Source organism: Sapajus apella, unplaced genomic scaffold (assembly GCF_009761245.1).
Source record: "Sapajus apella isolate SASKATOON/1434 unplaced genomic scaffold, GSC_monkey_1.0 scaffold52, whole genome shotgun sequence".
Lineage (NCBI taxonomy): Eukaryota > Metazoa > Chordata > Mammalia > Primates > Cebidae > Sapajus > Sapajus apella.
In genome coordinates, this window is record NW_022436992.1 from 5,555,999 (window position 1) to 5,573,329 (window position 17,331).

The 17,331-nt window shown below is 37.7% G+C and overlaps 1 protein-coding gene across 5 annotated transcripts in view; it reads left to right on the forward strand.

Annotated features, from left to right (window-relative positions):
- The window catches only part of CTNNA2 (catenin alpha 2), a 1,139,605-nt gene that overhangs the window by 359,790 nt on the left and 762,484 nt on the right, over positions 1-17,331 (forward strand). For all 5 annotated transcript variants that reach the window (XM_032243720.1, XM_032243721.1, XM_032243722.1 and 2 more), the window contains exons 5-6: positions 4,767-4,886; positions 8,968-9,234. In XM_032243720.1, the coding sequence (XP_032099611.1) occupies positions 4,767-4,886; positions 8,968-9,234 (387 nt within the window). The remainder of the gene's footprint in view (positions 1-4,766; positions 4,887-8,967; positions 9,235-17,331) is intronic.

Consider the following 17,331-nt stretch of genomic DNA (forward strand, 5'->3'; position numbering starts at 1 on the left):
AGCATAGTGGGCAAGGTGGGGAGAGGCAATAACAAGGTTGAACAGAAGTCCAGGTTATGGAGGGTCTTGGATAACATGATAATTAGTTTGTACTCTATGGAGAGAATGGGGAGCCATTGAGTAGTACTAAGAATTGGATTCAGATTTGTGATTTAGAAAAATAATTTTGGTAGCAGTGTGGAGAAGGAATTAGAAGAGGGGCACATAAAGAGACTGTTAAAGTTATCCATGCCGGTGAATAAATGAAAAGCTGGCTAAGGCAATGGTAGTGCATATTATGAAAAAGAGGCAGATTTTACAGATACTCAGGGTATGGAGGTAGAGTAATAGAACTGGGGCACTAATCAGCTCAGGGGCAAGGCTGATATATTATCTCTAACATATGATAATATATGATCTGTTAAGTAGTTTCATCAGTGTCACTTAGAATCCAGTCAACGTAGGTATCAACAGTAAAACCTGGAATAGGGTCAGTCTGTCCAAACAGAAACAATGATCATAACAACGATTTCTAGTAATGGTGTGACCAGCAATTTTCTACAGGGAACCAGAACACACAGGCCAGGTGGGGAGGTATCAGACTGCTCAATTCCACACCATCCCATCCCCAGATGCCTACCTCTGGCAGAGTCTGCATAAATACTTGACGAATAAAAGAATTATAGGGCTGCTTTCTTATATTGAAGTAAATAATCACAGTTTAAACCAGGAAAATTAGACACTAATTTAAGACTATCTCAAACAATATGACACAGCTCTAGACTAAATCATAGGGGCAGACAGGCTTGCTTTAGGAATGGGGGTACAGGCTATTTTGAACAGGCCTGTGAGAAGACCAAGATTTAAGAGTTGTAAGTGACAAGTTCCGAAAATCATTTCTAAACCCACTAAACCAGGGATAAATGTTGGTGTTTTTTTCTTTTCTGGAAGTGTCAGTATTTTCAGCTTTATCTATGCACTGGTTATAAATATTAAGGACAAAAATACCTGGTTCAGCAGAGTTCTGGCTTTGGTGTTTATAAGCCCAGCCTGGTCAGTGGGAGAATAATGGCTAACTGTCATGTCCAAGATCAGGAGGGCATTTTTAAAGGGCATGACAGCTGCCTCTGAGGGATCCCTTTATGCCAGCTCATTAGAAATCATTTCTCAATCCAGGACATAAGCGCCCTCCAAACCTGCCCCTTATCAAAGGGCTCAGCCATTGACACTAGTGTCCTTCTTAGAGGCATCACTAGGCAGCCCGCTGTCTATATTCTCTCTGTAGCTTTCTTTTTGTCCTCACAGAGCCCTTGTCATCTGCAGACTCTCCAAGAGTAAGATAAAAACTGTCATCTTCAAAATTATTAAGGCATTTTCCCCCATGCAGCAAGTCAGTGCCTCTATTTAATGAACCCCTAATTCTTGCCAGACGTTTTGCTAAGCATTTGATATTTTGCATTTCTTCTCCTTTAATTCCCACAAAACCTGTTCATAGTGTGTAAACACAATTACCCTCATTTTATTAATGAAGATTCGAAGATCGGAGAGGTTAAATAGCTTGCCCTGGATCACAGAGCTTGCCAATGACCTTGTCGGGGTTCAAACCCAGACCAATCTGACCTCATAGACCTCCTCACACAGTTGGACTTACATCTTTTATGGTGGGGCCTAGACAGGTGTATCTTGGCTAAAGTGTCCCAGGTTCTACTTCTGTATAGAAACTGCCCTTTGGTCAACTGGTAGTCCTGAACTCCTCCATGGACAGTAAATGTTTGAGAGCAAGGTATTTGTTTGGCCCATAGGAGTCAATTTCCTTTCTTTCACTGCCCTGAAAGAACCAAACATCTTTGACCAAAAATAAAAACTTGATTTTTTTTTTCTTTTCTTTTCTTTTTTTTTTTTTTTGAGACGGAGTTTCACTCTTGTTACCCAGGCTGGAGTGCAATGGCACCATCTCGGCTCACCGCAACCTCCGCCTCCTGGGTTCAGGCAATTCTCCTGCCTCAGCCTCCTGAGTAGCTGGTATTACAGGCACGCACCACCATGCCCAGCTAATGTGTTGTATTTTTAGTAGAGACAGGGTTTCACCATGTTGACTAGGATGGTCTCGATTTCTTGACCTTGTGATCCACCCGCCTCGGCCTCCCAAAGTGCTGGGATTACAGGCTTGAGCCTCCGCACCTGGCCCTGAAACTTGATTTTTATATTAATTTTGAATTGTCCATAGAGTCTGTTTACTAAACTTATTTTTTCTTCTTTTTCTATGTCCCTTCAATATTCTATCATCTATCTGTCTCTCTCTCTGTCTATCTATCTATCTATCTATCTATCTATCTGTCTGTCTATCTCTCCATCCATCCATCCATCTGTCTTCATCTCTCATCTATCTACTAGCAGTATGTGTCCATAATCCAGATTTTGGTTCCGTTTCCTTTATTTCTGTGGGACCTTGGACAGACTCTGCCCCATGACACTTTATGAGGACTTTTAGACTTCTTAGATCCTTCTGGATTCAAACTCTGCATATAACTAAGTTTACCTTTACACAGAAAGACCCAATTCTTGGTGTTTCTTTGGAAAAATATTTCATTGAATTATAAGAACGAATTAAAACTGGCATCTAGATCTTCAGAGAAAACCGATGAGAAAATCAGTTATGTGTAACACAGTAAAATAAATATTCTAAATTGGTCTGATTAACAGCTGATGAGAAGCCTGGTTTATATATATTAGAAAACAAATCCAGAATTTAGCTCCCTCTGAGATAATTATTTTACAATTCCCTGGAACCAGTTTTTATGTCTTGAGAAAAGATTTACATCTCAAATAAGCAGCAGGAACAAATTAGCTGCCAAGAACTGTCCTTTCAACGATGTTGTTGATAGCCAAGTTAAGATGATTATAAATCTATTAGAATATACGACACCATTGATTTTGGTGTTTTAAAGATTTGAGGTATGAAATTCTCATTAAACTATGAAAATGTTTTAAATGTGGCTTTCCATACTATAAAATGTAATTTGACTTGAGTACCTAAAAAAATCTCCTAAACATGACAGTTTCTTTTTCAACTGTACTTCCTTGTTTTACATGAGCCCTATTAGAGCCTAGATAAGCATTGGGAATGACTAATATTGAGGAGTTACATCATCATTTTATACTTTTATAATTAGGAAAAAAAGAAGATGCAAACTTTCCATAGAAGATGAGAATGGAAACTTAATTTTCCCAATCCAGGACATAAGCATTATGTGGCATCTAGATTAACTTACACTCCCACCCCTGCCACCACCATCATTCCAAATAACTTCCTTTGCTTGTTACAACTCTTTCCTTACTGAGTTAGCCTATTTCGTAAATTGAATGATATTACATATCTCTGGGACAAAAGACTGGATGATATTCATTGTTATGGGTTTAAATACATACTCTTTTCCTTTGCTCAGTGCACTTGATAAAGAAGTGAAATTAGCCATCTTTGTGATTGCGTCAAGCCTCACTTAAGTCCAGATCTGAGTTAATATAATCTATGGTTATTTTCAGCCATTTTAGTTGTCATTTGTGTTTCCAAATTGTCAAACAGTGTACTCTCTCTATAATGCCCTTTAATTTTCTCAAAATTACAGGAGCCAATCTGAATTCTGCCCAAGTATTTCCTACATTTCTCGTTACTCTTTCTTTCAAAGCTGCCTTCTCGCTCCCTTCCTCTCTGTGGAAATGGAACTAGTCAGGGGTCTCTATCAGACTCCCTTCATGTTTAAGAACAGTTGATTGTGCAAAAAAAAAAAAAAAAAATGTCTGTCTTGTGCTTTATCCACTCAGGATTCTGTTCTTGGCTATTTCCACTGATGAAATTAATTTTATAAAAATGCTACCTTACAGTGACTTAGCGGACTCCTTCACCACGATATCTTAATTTTAGTTTAATTGTGCCCACAGATGGTATAACTTAAAGGTTTACCAATTTTGGAAATTTTCACACCATATTAAAATTAAGATCATTTTGGAGGGGAGAATAATTCTTCTCAAACTTTAAATTTTTCCATAGCAGCATTGGACCTGAATTATAAATTTCATCCTTTGGAATTTGATGAAATTTATAATTCGGGTCTAATGCTGCTATGGAAAAGTTCACTGAGACAGTTTGCAGGGATCTGGAAGGTACGTGGGTCGGGCAGTGTGCCTGCCATCATCCTGTCCACCCGCATTCCACTCCAGTTGATGCCACCTTCCAATAGCAGCCAAACTTCAAATTCACTTGCTTTCAAGGAATTAATGGAAAGGTATAAACTCAGTTTAAAATTATAATTCTTTAGTCCCAGTCCTAGAGATGTTGTCAACATTGGTTGCAGATTCATGCTGTCCTAAATTTTCAGCAGCTCAGGAATTTCTCCAGTCGTTTGTCTGTACACCACTGTCTCTTCTGAAGATGTATAGAATTTTTTCTAAACTTCAGTATTTGTTCTCAAATATATTCCTTAGTGTTTCTGCTTAAAGGTTGACATTCTTTCCAAATCATACTTCAATAAAATATAATAAATATAGGATTTTATATTCACCAGCTCAGCATTTGTTTTCTTTTATATACAGAATATTTTGTAAGTCTTGAACAACTATTTAATCTGACTACACATGATTGTTAGAGGTACTCTTCTCCTGTTTTTTTCATTTACATGTTAACACATACTAGTGTTTTAGAGTTTTTTGGTACAAATTCCATTTGTAACATATTAAATAATTTTTAAATACTATCCACTAATAAGTATGGTTTTTTTTCACCACTGCAGGTGGAAGAGGCCCTGGAAGCTGTCAAAAATGCTACAAATGAGCAAGACCTTGCAAACCGTTTTAAAGAGTTTGGAAAAGAGATGGTGAAACTTAACTATGTAGCAGCAAGAAGACAACAGGTGAGAAAGATTTTGGAAATGCTAGGGGAGGAAATGGGTGAGTTTACATAAGCATGTAGCTTTACAGGCCTGAACAGTGGATCAACTGCATCTACTTGCTATCAGATGCTCTAAGAACCTATGATGACAAAGACTGCTTCCTGCAGGGGCCAGTTGTGATGCCATGGTGTGCTCTGGACCACTCGCTGGCCACAGATCACCTGCTTCACTGGTGGGACCCACCCTGCTAGCCCCACTACACTCTAATCTTCTATTCCCTCTAGAAGCACAGCTCTGATATCAAATAAAAAAATACTAAACTGTGGGGTAATGCTGTGGTCAGTCTCTGGATGTTACCCTTTGCCCCCACTTTTTAATCTCCTACTCTTGTGAACTCCACCACACATATGCACTCCCAGGATGTGTAGTATGTGGGATGAAACGTCTATGAAAGAGAAGAAAACATGAACAAAATGAGAGGAAAGGCAGGTGAGGGGCACGGAGAAAGAGAAAGAGAGAACTGGGGGAAAAGGGGAGGGGAGAAAGGAAGAGAAGGGAGGGAAAAAGGGTCAGGAAGAGCGCAGGTGAGCGTGAGTCACTCTGATGGTGGTGTGTGGCCTGGATCTCCTCAGCCTCAGTATTAGTTCATTCTCATGCTGCTATAAAGAAGTGCCCCAAGACTGGGTAATTTATAAAGGAAGGAGATTTAATTGACTTACAGTTCCGTGTGACTTGGGAGGCCTCAGGAAACTTACAATCATGGCAGAAGGGGAAGTAGGCACCTTCACAAGGTGGCAGGAAAGAGAGTGAGCAAGAGCTGGGAAAACTGCCTTATAAAACCATCAGAACTCATGGGAACTGACTCACTATCATGAGAACAGCATGGAGGAAACTGCCCCCATCATCCAATCACCTCTGTCCCTAACACGTGGGGATTATAGATCCCTCCCTCCACATGTAGGGATGACAATTCAAGCTGAGATTTGGATGGGGACACAGAGCCAAACTGTATCATCCTCCCTTTTGTTTAGAGTTCTCAGTTTCAGCTAGCTCTCTCATTGGATACCTTTAGTATTTTGTTTCCAAAGAGTGGATTTTTATTCTTTCGCCATAGAAAAAATATTTCCAAGTGTGGAAGGATCTACTAAAATCCTTTCATCCATCCTCTCGACTGCTTGCAGAACTTTTTTTGTAAACATTTTGGACCATTCCTACTTTCTCTAACTTTCTCTCTGACCAACAGGAAAGTTCCATTCAATAAACGTTTATTGAATGTTCATTCTGTGCCAGGCTGAAGTGAGGCTGGGATTAAGAACTTAACCAAGAGCTAGTCCTTTGTGTGACAGGCACATAAATGTGATTTTAGTTTTTGTGGTTATTTTTAAGTGTGTTTGTATCAGCAGAATTCCTTGTTCAGAAGGAATCTTTTATGGTAGCCCAACGTGTAATATAAACAGGAGCAAAGTTACTCTGAAAGGTGAGAGAGAGATAGAGCGCCCCAGGAGGTTACTGTTGCAGGCCCCAGAGTCTAGAGTCCTAGGAACCTGGTGTTCGGACATCCAAGGGCAGAAGGAGAAGGGTGTTCTGCTCTGGAAGGGAGAGAGAGAATGAATTCATCCTTCCTCCACCTTTTTGTTCTGTCTTTGCCCCCAGCCGACTGGATGGTGCCCACCTACATTGAGGGTGGAGTTTCCCCACTCAATTCACTGGCTCAAGTGCTGGTTGCCCATTAAAACACTTTCACAGTGACATATCCAAAATAATGCTTCATCAGCCTTCGAGACACCCCTCAATCCAGTCAAGTTGACACCTAAAATAACCAACACAGAGATGCTGATTTTGAGATATACACATTGAAACGTCAGCTAGAAGTGAAATGTTGCCTGGAGATGGAAACATGGGTCATCAGCATGTAGCTGACATTAAAAGTCATGAGAATGTATATGATGTTTATATGAAAATGCCTACATTATTTATTTTTATTTCACTAATACTTTGTTTTGAATTGATTGTTAGTTCAGACTCTTTCAAGAAAATTTAGAAAAACAGTAAAACAGAAAGAAGGGGGAAAAACACATAATACCCACAAAGAATATGGTGCTGATATTTTGGTATATTTGCTTTCACATATTTATCTTCACATTTTAATGTATTTATGCATACAACTATGCATATTGTATTCTGCTTTTTTAATCTTATAAATATTATTTGTGTTATTAATTTTTGGAAACTATTTTAATTATCACATGCTCCATTAAACAAATGTTTCAGTAGTTTTTTCAACCATTTCTTGATAAATCAATAGACTGTTTCCAGTTTTTTTCTTATGATTAAAAAATGTTTATTCAAGTATCTTTATGGAGTTTCCCAGCCTGCATTTCTCACTTCTGTATTTCCATTTCTTTTTATCTTTTTATTATATATTTTTTAGTGTAGATACCAAGGAATGGAATTTCTGGACCAGGTGTTCTGAGGTTAATAAAGTCTTTCATGACTGTTTAGAAGAAACCTACCTCTCCTGGCCAAATCATTGCCTAGCACAGAAAATACATTCAAATATTTGTTACCTGTTTATCCACTTTCATCTCTAGGGCTCAAATTAAATGAGCCCGATTTCGAAATTGTGTTAGCTAGCATCCATCTTTTAAAGCTTAAGCAAAGGGGAAAAAGAGGGTTCAGTAAATTATTCGTTATTTATTGCCAATTTTCTTGACAATCGTAGATACCAACTATAACATGCTTGTCTCAGAATTATTTTGACCAACAAAACAGAAGCTGTCATTTCTTGTTGTCAGGCCATTCCTCTATCATGTGCCAAATGAGCAAATAGGAAGAGAAGCCCAGTGGTTCAAATGCCCTTTACTGATATTTTACAGCCGAAAGAATATTCTCCCAGAGATACACATCTGGCAATCCAGCATGGCTCTCAGAGAGCATCACTGCTTTCACATTTCTGAAAATGGTGTGAACGTTTTCTTAACAACAGTCTTTAAAGATGGAAATAAAGAGACTCCCTCATGGTTTGATCTTGTCCTCCAAAACTAGGAAAACAAATCATTTTTGGCCTGTTATTTTCTGTTCTCTATACTTAATGACGAGCTGCCATTCGAGGCTGTCAACAACAACAAAGAAAGAAGCCTAATCTGAAAATGATAATGAAGAGGCATTGATATACTGAGCAAAAGCCAGAAGTTTGGTTTCCCATGTTTGTAACTGTAATTGAATATGAAAGCAGTAGGACCTCAGAAGATTGAAGTTTTCAGGTTTTCTCTCTGTTCCTAACTAACTCTGTAGCCCATGCAATCCACTTACCTTGTTGGTGGCTTGGTTTTTATATTCTTTCGGCGATATTTTATTGAGTGCTTCTTACAGGCCAGCTGCTGTGCTAATGACTAAAGAGCCACTGAATAAGACAAATAGGGCTCCCTGCTGTCATTAGAGGCATGTTATAGAAGAGGAATAAGTGGTCAAATAATACAGTTAAGTAGGATGAGTGTTAGTGATAGAAGAGGAACAGTGTCTTCTGGTAACAGATAAAAGGTGACACAGCTTAGAAAGTTGGGTGGAGGATGTGTCAAGTCACTGGAGCCCTGTCAGGTGAAAGGGTAGGGCAGAGGAGGAAAGCTCAGGCGTTTCACATAGAAGGGACAACAGGCCAGGCGCAGTCACTCATGGCTATAATTCCAGAACTTTGGGAAGCAGAGACGGGAGAATCCCTTGAGGCCAGGAGTTCAAGGCCCACCTGGGCAACATAGCCAGACCCCACTTAGACTTTTTTTTTTTTTTAAGTAGCCAGTTATGGGAGCATGCACTTGTAGTCTTGGCCACTTAAGAGGTTGAAGAGGGAGGATCAATGGGCCCAGGAAATGGAGGCTGCAGTGAGCTTCGATGACATAGTTACTCTAACCTAGGTGACAGAGCCAGACTCTGTCTCTATAAAACAAACACATGAAACAGTATATGCATAGGCCTGGCAGCTAGAAACAGCACAAGGGTTTCTCAGGTTCAGTGTGTTAATAAGAGTCCGTGACTCCAAGCTCTGTTGCAGATATTTCCATACAAACTTCATGTGTGTGACAGCTTTCTTGCGTTACACACACAGGAGCTGAAGGATCCTCACTGTCGGGATGAGATGGCAGCCGCCCGCGGGGCTCTGAAGAAGAATGCCACAATGCTGTACACGGCCTCTCAAGCATTTCTCCGTCACCCAGATGTTGCCGCTACGAGAGCCAACCGAGATTATGTGTTCAAACAAGTCCAGGAAGCCATTGCTGGCATCTCCAATGCTGCTCAAGCTACCTCGCCCACTGACGAAGCCAAAGGCCACACGGGCATCGGCGAGCTGGCTGCGGCTCTTAATGAGTTTGACGTAAGCATCCTGTGTTACACACAGAGGGGTGGGCACTGGTGCTGACAAAAAACAATGTATTGGGGATGAAAGCCACTACAATAATTTACATTGAGTTTTCACTTTTGGAGGTTTTAATAGTAAGATAAACTGCATAATGCATTTCTGTAAGATGTTGGCTGAGCCATTATCACTTGTCTTTTTTTATAATTTTAATTTCAATGTTTTTTTTTTTTTTTTTTTTTTTTTTTTTTTTTAAGACAGAGGCTCTCTCTGTTGCCCAGGCTGAAGTGCAGTGGCATGATCTCAGCTTACTGCAACCTCCGCCTCCCAAGTTCAAGCGATTCTCCTGCCTCAGCCTCTTGAGTGGCTGGGATTACAGGTGCCCACTGCCATGCCCAGCTAATTTTTGTACTTTTAGTAGAGATGGGGTTTCACCATGTTGATCAGTGTTGAACTCCTGACCTTAGGTAATCCACCTGCCTCGGCTTCCCAAAGTGCTGGGATTACAGGTGTGAGCCACTGTGCCCAGCCAATCACTTGTCTTTAAAGAAACAACTGTATTTAAGAGTGCCCGATCCCTCACAGGTAGATGAGATACCCTACAGGCTATTTTAGGGATAGTTCATAATTTGGCGATCATCTTTATTATTAAAGGGACACATGTTATGGGCAGCTTAGGTGTAGGTTGCCTCTATGATGTGCCTGGGTGAAAAGCTGCCATCAATTTCTTTGTTTTAAATCAGCGATAAAGTCCTTTGCACTATGATCCTACATAAGACCCTGGTCTTCCTTAGAATGGCCCCCCTGAGGAGTGCCTGTGTTACTCCCATGAAAGTTCTGCATTCTGCACCGGCTGTTTCTGGAGATGTGTCCTGGTGAGGGAAGCAGTACGAGGATTGGTCACTGTGCTGGGCACAGTGAAGTGTCAGTGTGAGTAAGACAGTTGCACGCATGTCATCAGCACCCCGGAATGAGAGTCCTCACTTCCCCTGGGTCAGAGGACCTGTGAGAAGTTTGAATTTATTTATCCTATGATCAATGAAAGCTTACAAAGATTTATAAATAATTAGCATCTACTTTCCAGGGTTATATAACCCTGCGGGGAAGATAAGTGAAGCAGAATGCACTAAACACCGTTTAATTGATAAAACACAATATTACAGGAACTCATAGAAGAAAAAATATGTTACTTAATGGTCATGAAGAAAGATGATGAGCTTGTTTTTGAATATGTTGCTGTGAATTTTTGACAAGAAATAATTAGCTAGTGGCTGAAAAAAAAGGTTCAGGAGCAAAGCAGTGACGGTTCAAGGCTTGGAGATAGATGATATAATTGAGGAATAATTTTAACACTTCATATTCAAATAGTTCTTGTTATTTTCACAGAGGCTCTCCTCTTTCCCATAATTTTACGGTTAGTTGTATGTATCTCACACCATATATTATTTCCTAAGGATTTTTGTGAGAATTAAATATGATAATATACTTTAAGTACTTGCTACAGAAATGAAGACTTAATAATAGGTAATTTTATTCACAAAATTGCAGCGAGCAACTGAAAATTCATAGAGAATAATGATAGAGTTCAGAATAATGTTTATTTGGTATAACGTAAATATACAAAGGTCCTAAGATTTTCATCATGTAAAATAAAATAGAATATTGAGGAAAGAGATATACTATTCACAAAACAAATAATTTTTAAAAAGTTGAATTTTTTTAAAATTATTGCTAGAAATAAATCTAATATAGATGTGAAGGACCTGAAAGGTCAAATTATATTACTTTACTGAGGGACAACTTTTACTCATCAGTAAATGATATCATAATCTTGAGTAGATTTTATCAATTACTTACTGATCTTATCATTTTTCATAACGTTCAAGCAATCCTTATACAAATTCTAAGAGGGTTCTTTTGGAGCTTGACAGAGGGATGATAAAGGCTTTTTTTTTGTTTGTCTTTTTTTTTTTTTTTTTTATTCTGGAATAAAGAATGAATGAGCCCATATTTCAGGGAAAAGTAAATGAGTGAGTCATACACTCAGATATTAAAACATTATAATGCAACATTATTTTTGAAGGTGTTCATTGAAACACAAATGGACTCATCTATATAACAATAAAAAAACATGCAATCTCAAATACAAAATTATTTTATAAATTGGTGTTTATTAGAATTAGTTAAGAATTGATGAATTATTTCGTCAGATTTTGACACAATTACATTATTCTAGTTGTAATTCATTTTATAATAAAAAATAACCAACAAAACCTAAGTGAGGAGCTGGTTAAGAGTGAAAATATGCAGCACAGAGTGAAGGCCGGTGAATAGCCAAGGCCCTTCAGCTGCTGCCACCTACTGTCCAAGAGTGTGACAACTCCTGTTTCCTTTGTTTCCAGACCATTCTCATTAAAAAGAGCTTTATCCCCAATTAATGTAACAACAGATGCACCACTGAAACAGTGAAAAAGGCTTTCATTCATAAAAATCAAACTCAAGGTTGTGTGAGGAAAATCTATTAGCAAAGTATGTTAACATGTTGAATATTCAAAGTTTTTTTTTTTTTTTCTTCTTCCCTAAATTGGTATCTCCTCATGCTAGACAAATAAGGATTTGGAAATTTAACACATGATTATAACCATCAAAGTGTTTTTTATAAAACATTATATATTTGAAACACTTGGAAAAAATTAAAATATAAATTGTGATATTGTAAATAAGTCACTAATTAATTATATCTTATTAATTTTAAACTTCCATATTAATTAATTATATAATTATTATTATTATTATTATTTTTTGAGAGGGAGTCTCACTCTGTCGCCCAGGCTGGAGTGCAATGGTGCGATCTCAGCTCATTGCAACCTCCACCTCCCGGGTTTAAGCAATTCTACTGCCTCAGCCTCCCTAGTAGCTGGGACCATGCCCAGCTAATTTTTGTATTTTTAGTAGAGATGGGGTTTCACCATTTTGCCAAAAGTCTCATTCTCTTTAGTTCATGATCCACCCGCCTCAGCCTCCCAAAGTGTTGGGGTTACAGGTGTGAGCCACTGCACATGGCCATTGTATTACTTATAATATTAACTAAGTGTATTACAATTTAATGAAAAAATTATATTTTATATTAAGCATATGAATGAAGGAATATATTCTTATTAAATGTGTACTAGTTCTCAAGCTATTAGAATTACATATAGCATTACCTAATGGTCAACATTTTACTTTTCGGAGGCCAACAAAATCAAAATGTGGAGGCTGTCTGAATTGCAATTTGGAAACAATTCCATTTGATGTGGTTCCCTAACAATTGTCATTTAATAAATGCAATTTAATTTCAGAACTTTCTCAAAAGTAGTAATGGTAGTAAATTTGTATTGAATTTACATACTATAATGTGATTCATTTGCTATAGATTTTCCATCACTTCTGACATCAGCAAACCTGGACTGTACTTAATGATATTTCAAATTTTCTCATTAAAAATAATATACCATTTCTCTTTATTTTTTACTAAATTACAAATATCTGTTCCATAGTTGTATGTTAAATACTTTTTTAAAGTTTCCCAGGTGTGCTAACTTGAAATTGATTTTGAATTCATAGACATCTGTCATGAGTCCTAAATGCTATTCTCGGATATTAAACAAATTGATGTTTCTTTGGGTGAAAACCTCAGTCAGACTTCCTGTGGTTTACTTTTCTGACAAAATCTCTTACTGATACTTGGTATAATACCTTTCTAATATAATGACAATTTAAATAAGTTTAACGTCTTTGAAATGCTGAAGTAAAAGGAACCATAAAAATGCAAAATATATTTTCATAGTCACCATAGCTATATGCCCTAAATTGAATTGTTTTTAAATTTTATTTTAAGTTTTGGGATACACGTGCAGAACGTGCAGGTTTGTTACCCAGGCTTACATATGCCATGGTGATTTGCTGCACCTGTTGACCTGTCCTCAAGTTCCCTCCCCTTACCCCCACCCCTGGTGTGTGTTGTTCCCCTTCCTGTGTTCATGTGTTCTCATTGTGCAGCTACTACTTGTGAGTGAGAACACGCAGTGTTTGGTTTTCTGTTCCTGTGTTAGTTTGCTAAGGATGATGACTTCCAGCTTCATCCATGTCCCTGCAAAGGACATGATCTCATTCCTTTTTATGGTTATGTAGTATTTCATGGTGTATATAAACCACTTTTTTTTTTTATCCAGTCCGTAATTCGTGGCCATTTGGGTTGGTTCCATAACTTTTCTTTTGTAAATAGCGCTGCAGTAAACATACGTGTGCATATGTCTTTATAATAGAAAGATTCATGTTACTTTTGGAATATAGCCAATAATGGGATTGCTGGGTCAAATGGTATTTCTGGTTCTAGATGAGCTGTGAGGAATCACCATACTGTCTTCCACAATGGTTAAACTAATTTACATTACCACCAACAGTGTAAAAGCATTCCTATTTCTCCACAGCCTTGCTAGCATCTATCATTTTTTGACTTTTTAATAATCACCGTTCTGACTGGCATGAAATGCTATCTCACTGTGGTTTTGATTTACATTTCTCTAACGATTAGATGTTGAGCAAACATCAGTGATGTTTGTTAGCCATGTGAATATCTTCTTTTGAGAAGTGTCTGTTCATATCCTTGGTCTACTTTTTGTTGAGGTTGTTTGTTTTTTTGTAAATCTGTTTAAGTTTCTTGTACATTTTGAACACTAGACCTTTGTCAGATGAGTAGATTGCAAAATTTTTCTTCCATTCTGTAGATTGCCTGTTCACTCTGATGATGATTTCTTTTGCTGTTCAGAAGCTCTTCAGTTTAATTAGACCTCATTTGTCAACTTTGGCTTTTGTTGTCATTGCTTTTGGTGTTTTCATCCTGAAGTCTGCCCATGCCTATGTCCCAAATGGTATTGCCTAGGTTTTCTTCTAGGGTTTTTATGGTTTTGAGTTTTACATTTAAGTTTTTAATCCATCTCGAGTTAATTTTTGTATAGGGTGTAAACTCTAAACTCCTTATGGAAGGAGTCCAGTTTTAGTTTTCTGCGTATGCTAGTTAGTTTTCCTAGCACCAGTTATTGAATAGGAGATTCTTTCTCCACTGCTTGTTTTTGTCAGGTTTGTGGAAAATCAGATGACTAGATGTGTGGTGTTATTTCTGAGGTCTCCCTTCTGTTCCATTTGTCTGTCTATCTGTTTTGGGACCAGGACTATGCTGTTTGGGTTACTGTAACCTTGTAATATAGTTTGAAGTCAGGTAGCATGATGCCTCTAGCTTTGTTCTTTTTGCTTAGGATTGTCTTGGCTATATGGGGTCTTCTTTGATTCCATATAAAATTTGAAGTAGCTTTTTTTCTAATTCTGTGAAGAATGTCAATGGTAATTTGATGGAAATAGCATTTAATCCATAAATTACTTTGGGCAGTATGGTCATTTTCTCAATATTAATTATTGTATCCATAAGGATGGAATGTTTTTCCATTTGTTTGTGTCTTCTCTTCCTTCCTTGAGCAGTGGTTTATAGTTCTCCTTGAAGAGGTTCTTCGCATTTTTGTTAGCTGAGAGCTCCTTCACATACTTGTTAGCTGTATTCCTAGGTATTTTATTATCTTTGTAGCTATTTTGAATGGGAGTTCATTGATGATTTGGCTCTCTGCTTGTCTATTATTGGTGTAAAGGAAGGCTTATGATTTTTGCACATTGATTTTGTATCCTGAGACTTTGCTGAAGTTGCTTATCAGCTTAAGGCGATTTTGGACAGAGACTATGGACTTTTCTAAATAAATAGTCATGTCTTCTGCAAGTAGAGACAATTTGACTTCCTCTCTTTCTATTTGAATATCCTTTATTTCTTTCTCTTGCCTGATTGCCCTGGCCAGAACTTCCAATACTATGTTGAATAGGAGTAGTGAGAGAGAACACCTTTGTCTTGTATTGGTTTTCAAAGGGAATGCTTCCACCTTTTGCCCATTCAATATGATATTGGTTGTGGATTTGTCATGAATAGCTCTTATTATTTTGAGATATGTTCCATCAATACCTAGTTTATTGACAGTTTTTAACATGAAGGGATGTTGAATTTTATCAAAGGCCTTTCCAGCATCTATTGAGATAATCATGTGTGTTTGTCTTTGGTTCTCTTTATGTGATGGATTATGTTTATTTATTTGCATGTGTTGAACCAGCCTTGCATCCCAGGGATGAAGCTGACATAGATAAGAGTCTTTATGTGCTGCTGGATTCAGCTGGCCAGTATTTGATTGAGGACTTTTGTGTTGATGTTCATCAGGGATATTGGCATAAAATTTTCTTTGTTTATTGTGTCTCTTTCCAGTTTTGGTATCAGGATGATGCTGGCCCCATAAAATGAGTTAAGGAGAAGTCCTTCATTTTCAGTTGTTTGGAATAGTTCCAGAAGGAATGGTACCAGATTATCTTTGTACCTCTGGTAGAATTTAACTGTGAATCCATTTGGTCCTGGGCTTTTTATTTGGTTGGCATGCTATTAATTACTGCTTCAATGTCATAACTTATTATTGGTCTATTCAGGGATTAGACTTCTTCCTGGTTTAGTCTTGGGAGGGCGTATGTGTCCAGGAATGTATCCATTTCTTCTAGATATTCTAGTTGATTTGTGTAGAGGTGTTTATAGTACTTTCTGATGATACTTTGTATTTCTGTGGGGTCAGTGGTGATACTCCCTTTATCATTTTTTATTGTATCTATTTGATTCTTCTCTCTTTTCTTCTTTATTAGTCTAGCTAATGGTTTTTGTTACAGCTCCTGGATTCATTTTATTTTTTGGAGGATTTTTGTTTGTCTTTATCTCTTTCAATTCTCTCTGATCTTAGTTATTTCTTGTATTCTGGTAGCTATTGGATTAGTTTGCTCTTGCCTCTCTAGCTCTTTTAATTGTGCTGTTATGGTGTTGGCGAGATCTTTTTAACTTTCTGATGTGGGCATTTAATGTTATAAATTTCCCTATTAACAGTGCTTTAGCTGTGTCCTAGAGTTCTGGTACAATGTCTCTGCCCATTTGATTTCAAAGAACGTCTTGATTTCTGCCTTAATTTTATTATTTACCCAGGAGTAGGTTGTTCAACTTCCATGTAATTGCATGGTTTTGAGTGAGTTTCTTAACACTGAGTTCTAATTTGATTGCATTGTGGTCTGAGAGACTGGTTGTTATGATTTCCATTCTTTTGCATTTGCTGCGGAGTGTTTTACTTCCAATTACATGATCAATTTTAGAATAAGTGCCATGTGATGTTGAGAAGATTATATATTCTGTTGATTTGGGGTAGAGAGTTCTGTAGATGTCTATGAGGTCCACTTGATCCAGAGCTCAGCTCAGTCCTGAATATCTTTGTTAATTTTCTGTCCCATTGATCTGTCTGATATTGACAGTGGGGTGCTAAAATCTCCACTATTATTGTGTGGGAGTCTACGTCTCTTTGTAGATCTCTAAGAACTTGTCTTATGAATGTGGGTGCTCCTGTATTGGGTGCATACATATTTAGAATAGTTAGATTTTCTTGTTGAATTGTTCACCCTTTACCATTATGTAATGCCCTTCTTTGTCCTTTTTTCATCTTGTAGGTTTAAAGTTTGTTTTTTCAGAGACTAGGATTGCAACCCCTGCTTTCTTTTTTGCTTTCCATTTGCTTGGTATATTTTCCTCCAGCCCTTTATTTTGAGCCTATGTGTGTCTTTGGATGTGAGATGGGCCTCCTGAATACAGCACACTGATTGGTCCTGATTCTTCATCCAATTTGCCGGTCTGTGTCTTTTAATTAGGGCATTTAGCCCATTTACATTTAAGGTTAGTATTGTTATGTGTGAATTTGATCCTGTTGTCATGATGCTATTTGGTTATATTGCACACTAGTTGATATAGTTTCTTCATAATGTCATCGGCCTTCATATTTTGGTGTGTTTTTGCAGTGGCTGGTCCTGGTTTTTCCTTTCCATATTTAGTGCTCCTTTCAGGAGCTCTTGCAAGGCAGGCCTGGTGGTAACAAAATCTCTCAACATTTACTTGTCTGTAAAGGATTTCATCTCTCCTTTGCTTATGAAGCTCAGTTTATCTGTATATGAAACCCTGGGTTGAAA